Raw genomic sequence first — 20,169 nt, 5'->3', positions numbered from 1 at the left:
GGAAGAAAGGAGCTGGAAACACACCGGGAAGATGAATACGAGGATGGAGGAGCTGGTCTGCATGCTGAGCGTGCAGACAGGCAAGTCCTGACTGATGCTGCTGGCTGCACGGGACAAAGATGAGTCGCGGTGATGCCCATGTGCCCCTGCCTCTGGCTGGCGCAGCTGCCTCCTGCCCCAGATCTGCCAGGAGAGACGGCACCCGGCTGGGGAAAACATGCTCCTGCGCTGTGTCCCAGCAGCTCGGGGACAGCAGATGCTTTTGGGCGGTGCAGGAGCAAGACGGAAAGACCAGCTCTGAGAGCTGCCCGGGCTGCGGCTGCAGGCACAACCAGACCCTGGGGGCAGCGAGGAGCTCAAGAAATCTTTTCTCTCTGCTGGGAAGGGAGGGAGAGGAGATCCCCACCCAGGCCTGGGCACAGATGCCAGCCAGCAGCCCTCCCCGGACAGCTTTGGGGAGGGAGGACAGTCCAGGATGCCTTCGACTGGGAGCGAGGAGAGCCAGGAGGAGTCACAGGGCTCAGCTTCGTGTTTATGAAGGACAAGGTCCGCATCTTCTCTGCCATCACAGATGTGAGGGAGGAGCTCTTTCCCCCCCCTTTTTTGGTTTTTGGGGGAAAATGTCCTGGTTTGGGTCTGCTTATAAATCAGTGCCAAAATTTGCCCTGCTGCTGAGCCATCTCTGGCACGGGGCTCCAGCTGCAGGCCCTGGCACAAGCCCATTCTGCCCAGCATGACCCAGAACCAAATGCCCTTTAAGCAACCAGCTCCGGAGCACCGGCACGAGGGCATTGCCAGGGCACTCCGGGAAAGTGCAGTGGTTTGCGACATCCCAGAAAGTTTCAGACAGCCAGACCCAGGCGCCTTGAGCAACCGTTTCCAGACACTTGGGACCTCAGACTGACACCAACACCTAGAACACATCTGGCCCTGATGACCAACATGGCCTTGTCCTTCCTCCCCACCATGCCAGAAAATAAAGTCTATGCCCTGAAGCTACACTGACTGGGATTCACCAGATTTAACAGTTTTTCGGAGCCTATGAGATCGTGTAAGAAGTCCTGCCCTTTCTGTCTTCAGTGCGCTCTGTGCTTGTGGTTTCTTGAATGTTTCAATCAATTTACATGTACGTTACAGGGGCCCTAACCTCCTTTTCTCCCTCTTCTGTCTCTGGTTTCATACATCTGCCCCTTCCCAACCATGGATCCATCTGAAAAATTAAACCAGTAAAAAAAACCCAGTCTCTTTTCAGCTGGATTGTGCCCTCGAACTGGCTCTCACAAGCGCTCTGCCAGCTCCAGTGGCGGCAGTCTCGTCAGAAACGGGAGGTCGTTCAGTGCTGAAACTCAGTGGAATCACAAAACCCTGCTCCTCACACAAGCCCTGTTGCTCTGACATATCATCTGTGCGTCGCTCCTTCCGTAACACCCACAAAAAAATAAACAGGCTTTGGCAACACCCCCAATCCTGCCTCGATCTGCTGTTGTCCCTGCCTCGTCTAGCTCTGTTGAATCCCAAGATCTTCCCAACGTGCTGCAATCTGAGGGTCCCGGCCAGTTGTCCCCAAACGGCGGCTGGCGGGATGCCTCGCCTTCAAAAGCAGCCACCCTGCAAGACCCACTCCCATTGCTTGGCAGCAAACCTACCCCCATCTGCAGCCCCTGCAAAATTGAGAAACCCTCACTCCCTCTTCCAAATAAACATCTTGGATTCAAGATCCAGCTGGCCTGTGTGATCTCAGAGCTTTCTCCCTGCAGGGGTGAAACACAGCCAGCCTCTTCCACCCTTCCTCCCACTGCAGGCTGAGCTGCCTCTCCCCTGCCCCAAGACCTCCGCTCCGCACCCACCACAGCTCAGCCCTGCCACGGGGAGACCTGAGCTCTGAACAACAGCCTCTTTGGCCTCCTACCCCTCTAATTTCTAATTTCTGCTCCAAAGGGTGCCCAGCCTGAGGATACGGATGCACAAGCAAGTTTCTGGGGGAAGCCAGATACCAGTGAGAAATAAAGCAGCCGCAGTGATACCTGCGTGCGCCCACATGTCCCAGCCACGAGACCATCAATAAGTGCAAAGGCAACAACCAGCAGCCACATGCCCCGTCAGCATCTCGTTTGGTGACCCACAGACGAGGGGTCTGGCTGCTTGGGCAGCACAAAGCCCCTCTCCAGGCTCAGGGCAACACTAGAAAGAAAACCCTGCTTTGATTTAAAGGCCACGATTTTATTTTTTTTTCCTTCCAACTGATCTAGTTAAACTTCCAACCGCTCAAGGCTATTTTAATTTGTACTGGTAAGTTAAATCAACACAAACAAGGGCAGAACAGGTTTATATGCACCTCTATTACTGGCTTGCATCAACTAGAGTGCAGCTAGATTTCTCCAGGCAGCTTTTTTTTTTTTTTCTAATAAAGATAAGGGGGGACGTTTTTTGTGCACCTCCAACTGACAAATGGAGCCTGAAAGTGAGTTGGGAGTCAAAGCCTTGCAGAAAGTCAAGGTGACTTATGTGCCAATAGGCTGGATTCAAAGAGCTTTGCAAAAATGCAGATCAACTAACAAGATTTATAAAACCCGTTAGGGGCTTAGAGGCCGCTTAATTCTCAAAGGTGCCAAGGAAAGTGCCTGACTCACAGAGGGATGGATGGGGCTTACAGAGGTGGCTATCTCAACCTCTTGGTTGAGAAGACAAGGGGACTCAATTTCTCCTGGAAACGAGATTTTGATATGCCGAGATGTTTACTCCAAGCCTTGGCTCCTACATCACTTACTTTAAAAAAAGGAAACCAAGTCCTGCTGCTGCAGACAACTGCTACAAACATCTACCCAAAGCCACAGCAGAATCTGCTGCTTCAGCTCGCCAGCGCCAGACACCACCCAGAGGAGCACGAGACTCAATCAGATTCAGCACACAAGCTGGAAAAAATAAAAAAAAGGGGGGCGGAGGGGAGAAAAAAAAAAAAGGAGGACTTTGCACTTTACAGCTCCCCAACGCCCGGCATTTTGCAGGCTGGAAGGAGCCCGTCAGCACCTGCAGGCAGCCAAGGCAACACACAGGGAGCCCATCAGCCACTCTGCACCCAAGAGGGGACCGACCATGACCATGACCTGCTAAACGTTGAGGACCCCTCAGCCACCTTCCCCGCTGGGTTTTCTCTCTCCCCCATTTTTTTTCGCAAGGCGGCTGTTGAGAATCTGAAAGCCCGGATTATAATCTTTATGAATCCCATAGTTAGATCACGCTGAACAGCAGCCCAGCAATACCAGATGTTCAAACAAAGCTGCCAACCGACAGCTGTCTGCAGCTTGCAGCGTGTTTTTACTTTAAAATGCAAAATGATACCAATCTATATTAAAAGAGAGACGTTCGGAGCCTTGCGATAGCAGCTGAAGCCGCGGATATTGCTCTTTCACGCAGGGTGTGGCGGCAGAAGGAAATATCTCACAAACTACTGCTTAAGCCGCCCTCCCGGCCCCCCCAGATCCTGGCCCCTTTCCTAATGGGAAAGAGACTCACGTTACTGCCTGAGTGCCGTGAATGTACCAGTGCGTGTCCAAACAAGCCAGCAAAAAGAAAAATGCAGCATGAACAAACACCGTCTAACGAAGGATGCCAAAACGAATCTGGGCGCTGCACAGCCCGCACCTGGCTCTCAGCGGCGTGGGGAGGACGAAGTGACGCGCGGAGGGACGGAGGGAGCCAGCCCCGGGGTGGAGGGTGCAGCAGTGCCTCCCCTCCTGTGCCGGTGACCAAACTGGGGGTGCAAAGGTCCCTTCTGGCAGCAGAGCATCAGTGGTGGAAGCAAGGGATGCAGAGGCACCTTCCAGTGCTTCCGCCCATCCGCCCAGCGTCCCGCCTCGGGTTGTCCCATGTCCCTCTAAAACACACAGGGATGCTCGTGTGGTGCTGGCCCCACCAGGAAAACTCTGGCAGGGCTCCCTCTGAGACTCGATATGCAGCAGGTTTTGAACTTGCATCGCTTTGTACCTTTATTTGTTAGGCTGGCTGGGACCAGGCACAAAGCCCTACACCCCACAACTTTTTCCACATACCAGCAGCTCGGGAAGGCAAGAGCCAGAGCTCAGCCTCGCTCTCTGTTCTCCCTCCCTCTGGGAACACAAGCCACCCGTACCCACCACGTTTTGAGGATGGCAAGTCCCGAACATGCTGGGCACAGCACAGTACTTCTGGCTTGCAGAAATCAGGCAAAGAGGGCTCTGACCTAGTCAAACGTGACGTCCCAAATTCCCCACCAGCCGCGATCACAGGAAATCTTTGGGACCGGTCCCAAGGCTGCCTCATTGTGCTCCGAGCAGCAACAGCATGAATGAATCACACTCCTCAACGTGACACCCAGCTCCCAGCAACGTACTCGGGACCAAAATATTTACATTGCAAATGAATAAGAATAGGACCAGATCCCCTCCCCAGCCTGGTGACATAAAAAGGCCAACCTGGTCTTGCATCGAGCAAGTGGGTGGCAAGAGGATAAGAAGGCAGGAGCTCAGCCCCGCGTCGCGCAGCCTGGCTCTGCCCAGCACTGCTGAATCAGAGCCCTTTCCTGTGGCATTGAAACCTCTGCAGCGGCGAGCAACAAGACTACGATCCCCGTGGTACCATGCTCTCGCCGGAGCTCAGCAGCCGGGCGACATGTGAGGGAGCATGCTGGGACCTGTAGTTTCCAGCCAGCCAGCTGCAAAACGCCATCCACCAGTAAACAGCGTCTCGAATTAAAGAGATGCGAGGCCCCCACGCTGGCAAGGCACCAGCCACGGCTTCTTGTTGGCAGGCTCTTGGCCAATTCCCATGTGTTGCATTAACCCCTTTCCAAGGAGCAGCCAAGAGCCCGCACCCCACAAGCCCTCTCGCAGCTGAGCTGCGCCCTGCCCTTGCCGAAGCGACGTGTCTTCATGGACAGCGAGATGCTCCCAGAGCTCAGGTGCAGCCCCGGGCAGCAGGAGATGTCAGCCTTGCTCCTCCTGCCTTGCTGCGAGCCCCTCCGCTTCTGCCCTGTAGCACTGAGCCACTGACTCCAGAGCAAGACCCCACAGCCGGCACTGCCCAAGCTCTATACAGAGCATCCCTAGAGGGGTCAAATAAAGATGCCACCAAAGCAATCAGAGTCACAGGCAGCAAGAAGCAACGCACCGGCGTGGTGCTTTCAGGCAGAGCAGCATAAGCAGGCAAAGCTCTGCTGAACCAGCACGCTGTCAGGGCTGGGGGCAACCACCTCCCGGCAGCATCCCGGCTGGGCACGCAGCCTCCCCCCGAGCACTGCCACTACCACCCTGCACTCCAGCAAGGCCAGGGCTGTATTTTGCCCCTTGGGGAGCATGGCACCCTTCTCCTCGCCCGCTCTCCCTCCCCGCTGTGGAGGAAATCACGGCGCCTGGCTGATGTCAGGAGGCATCACTTCACACAAAGGCCAGGCTTCCTGGCGGGGAAGGGGTGGGGGAGCGGGGAGGAAGGGGAAGAGGAGCCTGGGGCAAAGGCAACCGGCACCTCCAGCTCCCCACATGCACACATGAGGGGCAGTGGCAGGAGACGGCACGGCCCCTTCTCCTTTAATCGCCCTTGCGCTCAGGAAAAACAGGCAACATCCTATTTCCCAGCGTCCTTCGTAGGAGCCCCAGTGTGGCCCTGCCCCACAGAGCTGCGACAGAGTGTGCACCTCTTTAAGGATGCACAGAAAAAAGGGACTCAAGTTTATTTTAATTTGCTCCTGCAAATAAATCAATCCCACCTTCCCCACCTCGGCCGGACAGTGGCTGCTGCTGACCAGGGAAAGCATGGTCCATCTGACTGTGAGGGCACAGCCCCCTGCCCAGCACCCACGCAGGAAAAAAGCCACCTCTGTGGCAAGCTCGAATGCCAGCACCCCCAAAATGGGCACAACCAAGCACCCCACCTGACCGTCTCCTGCCCACACGTGGCTAAACACTCGTGGCACTGGTTAATTGACAAATACAGACAAAACCAACATATTCACGACAGAGTCAAGAGTCACCTGCAGCCCTCATTTCCCAAACTCCTCTCTGCAAAGCCGAGCATCTTTACAACACGCAGCACATCATGGTACCCACGGCATTGAAGCGACCGCCCCTCCTCTGCCTCCCGCAGCCCCCAGCTCATCCCCCAGCACCAGGCTGCACCGCTTTTGTCTTCACTTCAACCACTCTCCCAAGGGCAAGAGCGCTCTGGACCAGCTGCATGGGGACCAGTGAAGAGGGGTGGGCGCAGGGGACCTGCAAGATCTGGTCGATGTTGATTGAGGGGAGGAATTGCTGATGTTGCAGGGGGCAGCCCAGGAAGGTGGGTTTTGGATGCAGGCACCACCAGGGAATAACCGTAAAGGAGCAAGCCCCGCTGCTCTCCTTCAACATGCTGACTTCTGTTCCTAGGAGGAGGCCCGTCATTGGTTTTTAATCTTGCCCGATTACGGGCCAGCCTTTGACATTATTGATCTCAGGCCCCTGAAGTATCATTTATCTTTCAGGTTTGACTTGGTGATCGGAGCCCAACAGCTCAGACCCTGGCTGGCTCCATCCTCCGAGGAAGCCAGGGGAACCGCTCTGCTCAACTCCGGTCCCGCTGATTCCTGCGAACTGTATTCAAAGCTCAATTTCCATCCCCAAGCGAGGCAGCTTTTGCCAGACACCCTTTCCCCACGCAAGCACTGCAGTCGCATGTAGCTTGCCCTCAGGAGCCCATCAGAGCCTGCAGATCCGTTCTCTGCAGCTCTGTTGTGCTGATGCTGCTGCTCAGCAGGGCTGAGCACATGCTAGAGCAGCCCTGAGGAAGTTCGACAGCAGCCAGACCTGGCATTTAATCTCCTGACTCAAAAATTCACCTCCTCAGGTCTCCGGCAGACAAGCAAGCAATGCTTTATCAAGCCCAGCAGTCCAAGGTGCCTCCAGTGCCTGCTTCTTCCCCCTTTCAGTTTCATTATCCTCTTTTAAAGAGGATGCGGTGGAGGCACAAAGGTTATGGGATGTGCCGAGAGCCACACAGGATGGGGGGGAGCGCCAGCATGCAGGGTACACCCAGAGAAGCCATTTCTAGCCGTGACCGCACTGCCATTTTCTAGAGCAGAAGGACCAACAACAGCAGCTCCTCATCCCCTGGTGAGCTTGTACGCGCATAGAAACCTGGCTGCTCGCTCAGCTCCGTGGCAGCTTCTCCTTACCTGCTGGCTAGCACAGCAGTGCCTCAGGGCCAGCTTGCAATTTCTGCTTAACCTTCAAAACGTCTCCCCTCCGCTGGGCAGAACAAGAGACGGGCAGAACAGGGATGGGATTCAGGACGCCTGGGATCACCAACCCATGGACAGGACACGCCTGGGATTGCCGTCCCACAGGTTCCCACTCCTCTCGTTTCCTCCATCTTTCCACCCAGGCAGACAGACTTTCCCAGTCTCCAGCTTTTGGGAAGCACAAGGTTTTCCTCAAATGTCCATGTCTACAGTTACTGGAGGCAGCGTGCGCATGAAGGTTGTCTTCTTGGATGCCTCCTGTCTCTCTCCTGCAAAGCTAGACCTCGCATTTTGGGAAGGAGGATACACTTCTCAAGGAAGACTCCAGTGGGCAGTTTTAACATGTAAAGGAAGGTTCAGCTTTTGCTCGTCGCCTCAGTATTGTTTATCAGATTGCTGCAAAAGCACTTTGATAAATGCAGATTAGTACCATGTGTGCTCATAGATGTTACCTGTAGCCAGAAGCCAGCCTTGGGAAGGACCAGGGGAGGAAATGCCTGGCTGGGGGCAGCTAGCAGGGTCCGTGTTTGGCAAGGTACCAGCACCAGCAAAGAAAGCCCCAGTCTCCAGGATCGCTTCCCCACGCTGCCACGGACTTCCTGACTGCCTGGTAGGTCTCCCCACCTCTATTTATCTCTACTTTAGGGTAACACCAATTCCCCTACCAGGTCTTAGGTTGACAGAGAGATTAAATTGACCTTTTTCTCCCCTGTTGTAAGTAAAATTCTACAAAATCCTCGTCTGGAGGACAGGCCATGGTTTTACCTGCTGGGCTCACACCCCTGGGTGATGTATTTGGCAAGGGGTGGTCTTTGAATGACACAGAAGGCGATATTTCCAGTCCCCTGCCTGGATGCCCTGTTGTTCAGGATGACAGCAGGCAGAGGCAGGAAAATAACCCCCAAACGTGCTCACATTCCCTTGTGGGGGGTAGATCCTGTCCCCATCCCCTACAACCAAACCACCTCTGACCTGAACGGGGCTCACCGGGCCTCAGCCACCCAGCCACAACGGTGCAGCTGGGGCAGGAGAGCTGCAGTAATTCCCTCCCGGATCTGGCCACCCCCAACACTAAGGGGCCTAGTACAATACCCAAGGGAGGGGGGAGCGCAGACCCCCCTCTCCAACCCCAAAGGGTCTGCAAGGGGGACACAGACCTCATGGCACATTTATTCCGCTCCATCCATTTGAGAGGCACGCTTCAAGGGGCTTTTTGCTGTCAGAGGCGGGTGCACCAGGACAGGAGGAGAACAAAGGGAGGCACCGGCACCCCCAGCCCTTTGTCTGAGCGCAGAGGAGTTCACCTGCAGGGAAAACCAGCTCCCACCGCAGAGCCGGCAGCTCTGCGCGGATTCGGATGGGGAGAGGGATGCAGCCCCCCCCCACTAGCAAGAGGATAATGAGCAGAAGGATGCAATCGCGTTACCCTCTTTCCCCTTGCCACACACACAAGCCCATTACAGCACACGTCAAACACTCCCCCCCCGACTTTCCAACAACAACCGCAACCAGCAATAAAACCCATTGCCACAAAAATATCAACCCACCCCCCAGCACGATCGATCTGTGTCTGCGTATGGCCGAGTACCAAACCCCGGAGCTCAGCTCCACCGACCAGGATCGACTGGGAGGGAAGGGGGTGGGAGACTGGTTTCCAGGGGACAGGGTTTTAAAGCCACACAATAACTGGCTCAAATGAAGGTTTGGATTAAGCTGTTGTACAGCGAGGGAAAACACTGCCTCCATTAGGATACAGGGGATTTTCCTTCCCTTTCTCCAAGACTCCAGCTCTAGGATGAAGCTTTCATGTCACCCAGGCAGGGAGAGGAAAATGGGGTGATGCTGTCCAAAGGGGGATCCCACATAGGGAGAGGTGGGTGGAAGGAGGAAAGGGCAGATCAGCCCTCCCTGAGGCCTGGATTGTACAGTCGGCTGGTCTGACAACGTTTACTCATATTTCAGAGAGACACAGCCATCCGGAACGTCACTCCCTGCCAACTGCCTCATCTGGAGCCATCCGCAGCTCGGCTCTTCCCAGCCTGCTCCGGAGATGGCTTCCCCCAAGCATCCACACACCAAGGAATTGAGAAAGGACAGGTAGGGGAAAGAGAAGAAACAGAGAAATGAAACTGCTTCATGTTTAATTTTTTTTTTTAACAGTTCTGGTACATCATCCCAGCAAACGGATGACTTCAAGCGTGTTACATAGATGGCACTGCTGCAGAGTGGCAGGGTGCTGCTCTGAGCCGGGAACTTTGCTCATGTTACCATCACAAGCAAATCACAAGACAGAAGAGGGACAACCGTGATCCCCTGGTGAGAACGAGACAAAGCTGTCCTTATCAGAAAGGATTCAGGACTGGGAACCTCTTCAGAGAGTTCATCTGGGGGACATATGTAAAAGCTCTTGCGTGCATCCAGAGCCTCTTGCCTGTAAATAACTGTCCCTCCCTCTGTATTTGGGACCAGGCGTCTCTTCCTCCCATTCCCAAGCATGCTGGCTGTAGTCCTCCTGGGTAAAGGAAATGTGGCTGCCTCTATCTGTCCTTTTTCCACAGAGCAAAGGGAAGGGGAGGACATCCCTTCCGGGTCCTGTGCACTCCACACCTCCCTGATGGCCCCCCAGCATCAGCCCTGTCTTCTCTAACAGCAAACAAAGGTTCAACACAGAAAATTGGCTACCATCACAAGCAAGCTCAGCAGCTCCGACTCCTCCAAGACATTCCACTTACTCCAACCAAACCAGCATCTCCTGAGCCTATAGGCTGCTGATAAATGCAGAAAGTTGACAAAGTCACCAGAAACTAGCCCAGATCCATAGCTTACCTTTTTTTTTTTTTTTTTTTTTTTTTTTTTAAGAAAAGCCAGGCCAGACCAGATTCTGCCCCGGAGCCTGTGTGGCAAAGCAGAATCCGGCTCCAAGTGTTTATTTATAAATCCGTACATACATGTACATTTGAATTCTGACAGAATTAATTCTGGCATCCAGCTAATTCAAAGCATTCCTCCCCCATCACACTACTGTTGCAGGCCAGCCCAGCACAGAAGCTGATTATAAAATGCTGCACTAGCCAGGCATTTCTGCAAAGGCTTGTGCTATTGAGCATTCAGTCTTTCCTTGCTTGGCTATTTCATTGTTTCGGTGTCGATCCCTCCTCTCTTGCCCTGTGTTTCCTGGTTACTTTTGTCCCTGCTCTGGAAGCACTGCTGCTCTCAGCCCCATTTCAGTGTCAGATTGAAAAAAAAACACAAAACAATTACATGAAATTAAAGAGAAGAAAAGAAAAAAATTACCACCGCATACCAAGATTTCCAGTAAACAGATAGGTAACAAGGAAAAAATAGGCCAATATGCTGCAAGGCAAGCTGCAGACAGATCTGGGGATAGAAAACCCGCTGCCTCCCTCCAAAGCACAGCTAAGAAATCCCTGTGTGGTCACACGCTGTCCTCTGGAGCAGAGAGGAGAGAGGTCAGGGCAGCCAGCACTGTAAGAGCCTCTTTATTCTTGGGCAGTTGCACGAATCTGATCGCTTGTGCCCTTTGTGAGGCATGGAAATCTGCCTTCTCCTCCCACCCCCTCCACCGGCCCCCCTTTCTGCTCCCCCCTGGCTCAGATGGGGACAGAGGCAACTCCTCGGCTCCAGAGGCAAAGACCAGAGCAGCGGAGAGGCTGTGGACCCCCCTCCGGCAGCACCAGGCTCAGCTGAGCATGCGGGAGAGCTCGAGGACATTGCTTTGCTGGAGTGAGGGGAGGGGAGGAGAAGGGAAAGACGGTCCTGGGACTCATGCGTTCCTCGAAGGGCTCACCCAGGCTCCCACGTGCGAGGCATGAGGCTGAGGGGTGGAGGAAAAGTCCAGGGTGTCACACCACAGCCCACAGCCTTCCTACTTCTCCATCATGCTCACAGGCTTGAGGAGAGCTGCATGCTCCACACCTCCCTGCCAGCAGCCACATCACACATAAATATCATGGCTTGGATTTAGACTGAACGAGGGTTTGGGCTAAGTTTATTATGCCCTCATCACCACCCAAAGCTGGTTCAGAGACCAGACCAGGACAACCCCATCTGAGGGGTTCATTCAAAGCCACCGCTGAGGGAGGGGTTCAGGGTGGAAAGCTCTCTGGCCAGGGCTGTCTGGCATGGGTGGGCAAGGCTGTGCCCAGACTTCCCCACCAGCAAAGTGCAGCCATCCCGTAGCATTTTTCCCTGCGGGAAGATAGCATTCTCCACCACAGCCCCTCTCTTACTCCTTTATGAAAGCTGTCGCCTCCATACAAGCCTCCTCCCTCCCATTCAAACCCACCAGGCTGCCTCCCTGCATCCTCCATCTCCGCTGTCACTTCTCAGATTGACTCTACACAGAAGCCTTGCAGCTGCAGGTCTAGAGCAAGCAACCGCTGGCAACCTGATGGGCTAAGGGTGAGGAAAAATCTCAAGCTTAGCGGGAAAGCAGCAGGGAAAGCCCTTAATCCAAACGCCGGGGTGGCAGGAGACTGTCCCACTTCAGCCAAAGATCTGGGACCGCCAGGATACCCACTGCTGCTTGGTCAGCAAACCCAGCTGGGCTTGCAGCGGGGCAGCTCTCTAGGGCAGCACAGGCTGCTATCGGCTGAACTGAAATCCCCTGCTGCCCCTGACAACACATCACAGCAAAGCCTGACAGATTGATGGTGGTGAATGGCACGGAGCTAGGAAGTGAGGCTAGGTGGGTGCTGGGATTTCTGTGACTGCCCAAGGCCCTAGAAGTCATTACTCATCACGGCAGCTTGACCAACTGACAGCATCCCAGGGCACAATGATCAGTCACATTTAGGAGCCTGGCGCTGGACTCCCGAGGCCCCTGGGCAGGAACCAGGGCATGGGCAAAGCCAGGGGAGGGAGAGACACGGGGCTAGGCTGACTGGGGAGGAGGAAAGGGCTGGCAGTTCAGCTCCAGGATGCTGATGGAGGCTCAGATGGATGGTGGCAGGGAGAACCTGCATATCTCCAGCTTCATAGGACCTACTGACAAAGTCATCTGTCGATCAGGTATGTTCAAAGAGCGCCGTGAGGAATGCCTGCCAGGCACCAGCCCACACCATCTACAGTCATGAGAGCTAAATTAACGCTCGAGCACTTGGGCACTTGCGCTCACAATGCCTCCAGTGAGCTGCGTGCCGTGCTCTTCATAAACAAGTCATCTGGAAAATAAGTAAGCCTGTAAAAATCCAGCCCATGACAAGTTACCAAACCTGTTTCAGAGCAGAACAACCTCCAGCAGCTCACATCAGGAGCCTGGCAGTGGAGGCGACCCCAGCCTCCCCAGTACTGGGGCTGGTCCCAGCAAAATGTCCCAGCAAAATGTCCCCGATATGGATGGCAGCATGCAGATGTGACATAGGACTCGTTTCAAACAGTCAAGAAAAGCTGGTGGCGTTTTCCCTCTGGAGACCTAGAGCTTTTGAACCACAGAAGCAATCAGCTGGGGCAGGTAGGAAAAGCGCGTGGGTCATCTCTGCACTGGGGCTGGTGGCCAATGCTGGGAGAGGACTAGAGTTCCTGGTACAGACCTGGGATTCATCTCTTCCTGTGCTCTTACCAAGCGTTCACCTCTCCCCTCTCTCATACTTAAGAGAGCACCTGAGCTGGGCTTATCTGGGGGGCTGCCAAGAAAGCAAGCTCAAACCCACTGAGGAGCAGAAGGACTCAGCAGCCCAGTCCCTGTCTGTGCCCCTGGATTTGCCAAATGGGCGCTGCTCCATGGCCAGCGCTGCTCCTACATGCCTGCAGAAGGATCCCCGAGGTTTGCCCCGCAGCTCTCGGCACCACAATGTGCTTCCTCTCTCTTAGTGTTCAAAACCACCAGAGATCTTCAGAATATGGAGGGATTTTCTTCTGATTTCCCAAAAATGCACTGCAAGCTAGGTCAGAGGGAAATCTACCTCCATCTCCTGAAACAAAAAGGAAGCAGAAGCAGAGCCTCTACCCAAGTCCCTTCCCACTAGTGGCACTGACAGCTGAGGACAGGCAGCTAGAACATCCCCAAGCAAGCTGATGTACCTGTCCTCAATCAACCGTGTCCCACACAAAGATGAGGCAAACGTGGTAATACCCCAACAAGCGAGGCCCTTTTTCTGGCTGCTGCCTTCTGACCCGTGGTCCAATCCTGGCAATGTATTTTTCCCCCTTTTTGGATTAAAAAAAAAAAAGGCAACATATCAACCTCATGCTAGAGCAACTTTCTTTTTCAGCCCTGGAAGGAGGTTCCCCGGTGCTGGGGAGACAGCAGGTTCCCCCATGCAGGCAGGAGGCACGTGGCTGGGGCAGCAAAGGCAAAGATGGAAGAAAAAATGTTTCGTTTTGAGACCTTGACACATACAAAATGACAAGAAGCAAAGAAAAGAGGGTGCGTTGTTGGCTTTTTTTTTTTCTCCCCTTTAAGCGCTACAAAAACAGGAAACAAAGGAGAAAACATCTCACAGGGGGGAAGGGGAGGTAAGCGCTTTATACGCCCACGAAAGAAAGATTAACCACATATTTTATTTACTGTTTGTATTACGGTTGCACCGTGGAGTTCAACCAATTCCGCGCCAGGGCTCTGTGGGTTTGTGCAGCACCTAATGCCGAGCATCCCCCTTCCCCCAAACCCACCAAGCACACACCTCTGCTTCGAGCCAGCCCTCCGCAGACACCCTCTTTCCTCCTGCAGACACTCGCCTCCGGCCTCTTTTCGCCCAGCACAAGCTCTCTTGCCCTAATTGCCAGCTGACAGCTGAGAAAGCGCCAGTGCTGTCCCCAAGGAGTTCTGAGCCCCTTTTCCCCTTCAAGTCAGACCGTAACCGGGGGTAAGAAGCCCTTCAAGGTGGGTTGGCAGCAGAGCCAGAGTAATAAACGCTAAAAAAGGTGAGTTTATGGGGAGCGTGTTTGCAGGCTTCCATCCCTCCTCCAGTCCATGGGGGCCACGCTCGCCACACTGGGTCCATGTTGCACCCCCCCCCATTTCCGAGTCCCCCACACCACAGACAGGGCTCCGAGCCTCCAAACTTTGACTCATTTCTCAATTAACGGTTTCCCAAACGTGATCCACGCATGGAACAAACCTCTCACGACGGGGCCTCCCCCGGACCTCCCAAGCCCAGCATTACTCACCCACCCCCCAGTCCTCCTTCCCCGGGATGCTCCGAGAGCAGCTCACCACCGCAGGGTGAGCAAGCAGCCAGGAATCCCGGGCCCGGTTCCCGCGGGCGGGAAGCCGTCACCGGCTGAGCGCACGCACCCTAATTTGGCAGCCACCGTGGCCACCTTCCTCGCCGGCTGGCAAGGAGCAGCTTTCAGCCAGAGACCTGCCCAAGGGCCGGCAACCTGCCGGGTGTTTTTCCTGGGGGCTTTTCCCCACTCCAGTTGGTTCACAGAGGAACTGCTTCAACTGGAGGGGATATCCTTCAGGCACGCCATCCCCCAGCTTTGGGCTGTCCTCCATCGCCCCAGCCCCTGAGCACCCAACCGAGCCATGCGCCCAGCGGGAAGAGACAAGCTTATCACTGCAGAGAAAGGAAATTAAGATAACGCGGCAATGGAGGTACGGAGGGATTTGGCCAAGGTCACAAAACAAGTCTGCGGCTCTACGATACAGCCATTCAACACATTCAGTGCCTGGTCACATATCCTAAAATTTCACACCAGGGCCAAAAATCCAGCCTAGCTGGTGGCAGCCTTCCGCCAGGTCATCAGCAGCATGTATCGGCAAGGAGCAGCGAACATCCAGCCCTAACAACAGCAGCAACAACAAAAAAAAAAACCACGCAGCAAGAGCGGGAATAGATGAGATCAAAGTGTCCTGGAAAAGGACCTGGAAAAATAGTTTTGGTCCCTGGCGAAGGCTCCTGGGAAAGGCACACGCGAGCCCCGTCCCAGCCCCGCGCAGCCCTCCCGGGGTGGCTCCCCACCCCGGCAGAGGGAGACCAAAATGACTCCCTATAAATAGAAGCAGAAAAGCGCTTCTCCAAAAGCCTGGCTGGGTCTTTCCCCTTCCAGCGTGTGTGGCGGAGCTGCTGGCACCTCCGCGGAGGTCTCTGGTTTTCCCCCAAAAAACCTGGAGAGGAAAATAACCTTCCTGTGAGCTCAGGCTGGCTCCTCTCTGCACAGAGCCGCCACCCCCTCCCAGGCCTGGCCATCCAATTGGAAAGTAATTATACTGCAATTTTTATTTATGACTTTTTTTTTTATTGCTAAATGGTGACTCATTTTGGCAACATTAAAATACACAGGAAATCATCCCCATTTTACAGTAATCACCATTCAATTCATTGTTAAATATTTATTCGGCGGACAAGCGCCGGGCCTCTTTCGAAGGGTCGGGGTGGGGGGGGGTGGGGGGCTGGAGGGGGAAGGAAGGTGGTGGTAGGGTCATGGCCGGGCTGGACACAGGGCTATTAAATGCCTGCCATGAACTTTGGGGTGGGGAGCTGGGAGTGAAAGCTCCTGCCAGATGGTCTGGCCATGAGCGAAATACAGACTCGCTTTCCCTCGAATCCAGCGCTACGCCCCATGCTGCTTTAGGGAAAGGCGGCAGGGCAGGGGGGAAGCCCCGTGTCCCCTGTTAAAAGCCCCGTTATTTGGCCAAACCCCACACGTGAATGCCCGCCAGCAAGAAGCGGTGGGTCCCCAACAGGAGGCGGGGAAGGGGATGGCGGCCCCAGCCCCGGCGGGAGGCGGTGGGAAGAGCCGGCAGTTTGACATTCACAGGCCTTACAATGGACGGGGGTCTGTGGCCGTGGCCGCTTTGTGTCCCCCCTCAGGGAGCCCGATTTTGGGGCGACTCCACCTCGGAGGCGGGCAGCTGCTCTGCCTTCCCCCCAACCCCAGCAGGAACCGGGGAGACGACCCCTCCAAACCCCCTGGCCCAGGACCTCGGCCCTTCCCCAGGCAGCCCAGACCCAAGTGGCTGCAGGTCCTATGGCTGAACGGCTCCAAAGGCTCCCGGTGCGGACCCCCTTCCCTGGGGAGTCCCCCCTGGCACCCACAGGCTCCGTCACTGCTCGGCTGGAGCGGCCACCTAACATGTCCGCCGTGAAGGGGGACCGGGCGGAGGAGGAGCAGCACCGGGGTGGATTTTTGTGTAGGCCTACACAAACACCGGCCCTTTGGGGAACCAACGCAGCCGGGAAGGAAGAGGGCGGCCGAGGAGAGCCAGCCAAACCCACGTCTCCACGAAGGTCCGACTTACCCTGATCTCATTGCGTCGGATCTCCACATCGCAGACCGAGTGTCCCTGGTGGGCCCCGCTGTAGTAGCAGCAGAACTGGCAGACGGCCACCTGCTCGGCCTCGCAGTGGTACAGGCGGTAGGCGTTGTGCTGGGGGCAGCTCCAGGCCCGCACGTCGTCCGCCTCCACCAGGAGATGGCCCCGGGCGGTGGAGGGTTGCTGCAGGTGGGTCTGGACGTGGGACTGGCAACAGGGGGCTTCGCACCTCAAGCAGATCTTCTGGGCCGGCAGCGGCGGGCCCCGGCGGCAAAAGACGCAGTGCAAGACGGAAGGGGGCTTCTCCAGGTTGAGGGAGTTGAACTTCTCCACGATGTTGGTGAGCTTCAGGTTCTTCTCCAGGTTGGGCTTCTGGTTGTAGGCCTGGTTGCACTCCGGGCACCGCACCAAGCCCGTCTCCTTGGCCCAGGCCTCCCCGATGCAGCCCCGGCAGAAGTTGTGCTTGCAAGGCAGCTGGACCGGCTCCACGAAGACGTGCAGGCAAATGGGGCAGATGAGCTCCTCTTCGAAGCAGTTCTTCCAATTCTCGGCCATCTCTGCCGGCAGCCTCTGGCGACGTTTTTCCACACACCACCACCACCACCCCCACCCCCCTCTTCGGTCGCTCAGTGCGGTCTAGGGGCGGACGCCGGGGTCTGTCCTCCCTGCAAGGGGAAGCCGGGGGGTGGGGGGGTGAACGGCTGCTGGGGTCCCCCCCCTTTCCCCGCAGCGCGCCCCCTAATAAATAATAAACCCCAGCCGATCTTAAAAATCGGGGGGAGAGGGGGTAAAACAAAAACCGCAGGGCAGGCGGCACTCTAGGAAATCTCCAGCCAGAAAACGCGACGGCCCCGCCGCTTCGTTAAAAAAAAAAAAAAAAAAAAAACAAAAAAAAAACACCCCAAAAAAACCCAAACCAACAACAACAAAAAAAGCAACACAAACGGTTAAAAAAAAAACCCAACACGATATTAGAGGATTTACAGCCCAAAGTCTTAACAACCCCTAAAAGCCGTCTGTTGCTTTTTTTTTTTTTTAACCCAAAGAAGGTGAATCGCAACTTACCAAAGGTTGAAAAAAATCCATACAAAATCCAGCAGCGGAGTCCAAGTTCCATATAAAGCTCCTAAATTTAGCGCTCCGGATCGGATTTTTCTTTTCTTAGGTTTGCGACTGACATTCAATATTTTAAAGGGGACTTTTGTCCCCCACCAACCTGGCCAACAGCTGAGAGCACCGACTCGCTCGGGGTTTGGTGGGTTTTTTTTTCCTCCCCTGTATTTCTCCTCCCTCTCCCCCTGATGGGGAGTTGGGAATCGGAGTCTTTTAAAGGAAACAGATCAAAGGGTTAAGATCCAAAATGGGAAAAGGAGGAAGATTAAAAAAATAAAATAATAATAGCGAAGATGGCGAAAAAAAAAAAAAAAAACCAAAACCCACAACGAATTCTCTCCGCGGCCCCCGAGATTTGCTTCTCACCCGGCGGAGCAGCAAAGAAAAAAAGGAAGAGGGGAAAAAAAAAAAAAAAGACAAGACAGGAAAAAAAAAAAAAACCGAGAAAAAAAACCCAAACCCCTCTCGCCTGCTTCGAGATTGCGAGGGCTTGAATGGGAGAGCTGGGTCATTCAGAGCAAACCCCAGCCCGCCCAGCCGCCTCCAACGCTGCCGGAGAGGGATGGGGGGGGGAAGGACGGGCTCTGCCAGGGGGGATCCAAACCCCGCGCACCCCAAATCAACCTGCTCCGAGCCCACCGGGGCTGTGGGGGGGGGGGCGCTTAAAGGCGAACGGGGGCGGCGAGGGAGAACGGACCTAGCCCGGTCTCATGGCAGCAGCCCCCCGACGCAACAATGCGATGGAGCCCGGTGTTCCCGGGGCGGGGGGTGGGGGGTGTCCGAGCCGCCCCCCGGCGCGGCTTCCCCCGGGCCGGCCCCGCCGGGAAGGGGCGAGGCGGCGGCGGGCAGCCGGGAGGAGCGGTTCCGGGAGAGCCGAGTCAGCCCTCAGCCATTTTGAGCTGCCCTGCTGGAGAACGGAGACCGGAGGCGCATTAAAAATAAAATTAAAAAAAAAAAATTACCAAAAAAAAAAAAAAAGAGGTATTTAAAAAAAAAATAATTAAAGTCACCGGAACAAAACCGCTCCCGCTGCTGCCTCCCCCCGCCCGCCCGGCGGGGCTCTGCGGAGGGGCTGCGGCTGCGGGGCCAGCCCAGCCCGAGCCGAGCCCAGCCGTCCCGTCCCGGCGGGGCCGCTCAGCAGAGCCCCCCGCGCCTGCCCCCGCCGCCGCCGCCTCCAGCCATCTTGGGCTCGCCCTGGGCGCCGCCCGCCCGCCGGAGCCCCACGCCCCGGCCTTCCTCCCGCCGCCCCCGGGGAGGCGGCCGCGGCCGGGGACGAGGAGGGGGGGAACCAGGAGCGGGGAGGTGGGCGGGGGGGGGGGGGGCGCGGATCCCCGCAGCTGAGGGGGGTGAAGCGGGGGGCGGCGCCTGGGAGGCGGCCGGGCTCAGCCCCGGCGCGGGGGGCCGGGGCGGCGGCGGGGGGCGGGCGGGGCGGCCATGGGGGCGGCGGCGGGGGAGAGATGGACCGGGGCGGGCGTGGCGCGGCGAGGGGCCGCCCCGCTCGGGAGCCGGCCTGGGCGGGAGGTGGGGGGGAGCGGAGCGGAACCGGAGCCGGTGTGTCCCGCCGGGCGCTGCCGCCGCCGCCGCCTCGGAGCTGCGCTGCGCTGCGGCGGGACCGGCCCCGCCCCGCCCGCGGCCCCGCCCACCGCGCGTCACCGGGCACCGCCCCCGGCCCGCCCCGCCCCGCCCCGCCGACGCCTTAAAGCGGGCACGGCCGGCGATGGGGTCCACCCGCTGTGCTCGGCGCTGCACAGCTCTCGACCTGTGCGGTGGCTGTCCCTACGGCTGGAAGGCCAGCCTCCGAGGAGCCCGGGCTTGTCCCCGGCAGCGGTAGGGCCACCCTGCCCGGCCACCAGCATCCCCACACGGCCAGGAGCCGGGGTTGCTCAGGGTGCCGGTGGGCTAAAAGGGGCTAATCGCCATGGAACCAGCTCACATCTGGGCCACAGCTGGCCCCGGGTACCAGAAGTGCCCCTTGGAGTCTTCGACACCCTCTTGGCTCCCCCCTGGATGGCCCATGACTTTGCACAGGACCATTTCAGGTGTGTTTCCTCCCCATGCAGAGCAACAGCCGTTTGTCCCATGGGGTCTTTCCAAAACTGGCAGCCCCAGCTCCTCCCGCCAGAGCCCAGGGCACAGAGGTGTCTCTGTTAACAGCTCTCCCACCAAATGTTTCCGCAGCTGTTTCGTGGGACACAGTATATCCAACCCCTGCCAAATGGGCCGGGCCGCTGGGAATAAAGCATGTTGATGGTGTAAATCCATTTCCCTCTGGCGAGGGGGTCACAAATGGCTTCAAAACGGAGTATTTATTTAGACCAAAAAAATGCTCAGGGTGCATAGGCAGGTTTATGGTGGAGTGACGAGGGGGCAGAGGCTCAGACGGTGGCTTCAGGATCTGGCCCCAACCTTGCCCCTGGGTGACGCTCGCTGATGGCAATTTGCCTCCAGGAAGGATTTAGCAGGAATTTCCCGACTGCAGCCTCAAAGCCACGGAGCAAACCGTCCAGGGACACCACCCAGCAGTGTCTACCATAGCACCTATAGCCCCAGTGCCATGGGCCACCTGGGGCAGCCAGCTGCCTGC

At 56.4% G+C, this 20,169-nt stretch overlaps 1 protein-coding gene across 1 annotated transcript in view; it reads right to left on the bottom strand.

Annotated features, from left to right (window-relative positions):
- Window positions 1-18,790, bottom strand: part of TRIM8 (tripartite motif containing 8) — a 30,488-nt gene extending 11,698 nt beyond the window's left edge. Inside the window, exons 1-2 of the mRNA XM_054206479.1 lie at window positions 17,538-18,790; window positions 16,458-17,137 (exon numbers count right to left, since the gene is read on the bottom strand). Of these exons, the coding sequence (XP_054062454.1) occupies window positions 16,458-17,027 (570 nt within the window). The 5' untranslated portion in view covers window positions 17,028-17,137; window positions 17,538-18,790. The remainder of the gene's footprint in view (window positions 1-16,457; window positions 17,138-17,537) is intronic.
- Between the last annotated feature and the right edge of the window lie 1,379 nt (window positions 18,791-20,169).

The sequence above is a fragment of the Rissa tridactyla genome, chromosome 6 (assembly GCF_028500815.1).
Source record: "Rissa tridactyla isolate bRisTri1 chromosome 6, bRisTri1.patW.cur.20221130, whole genome shotgun sequence".
Classification (NCBI taxonomy): Eukaryota; Metazoa; Chordata; class Aves; order Charadriiformes; family Laridae; genus Rissa; species Rissa tridactyla.
Note: the sequence above shows the minus strand (reverse complement) of the source record. Positions and strands in the feature narration are given on the sequence as shown.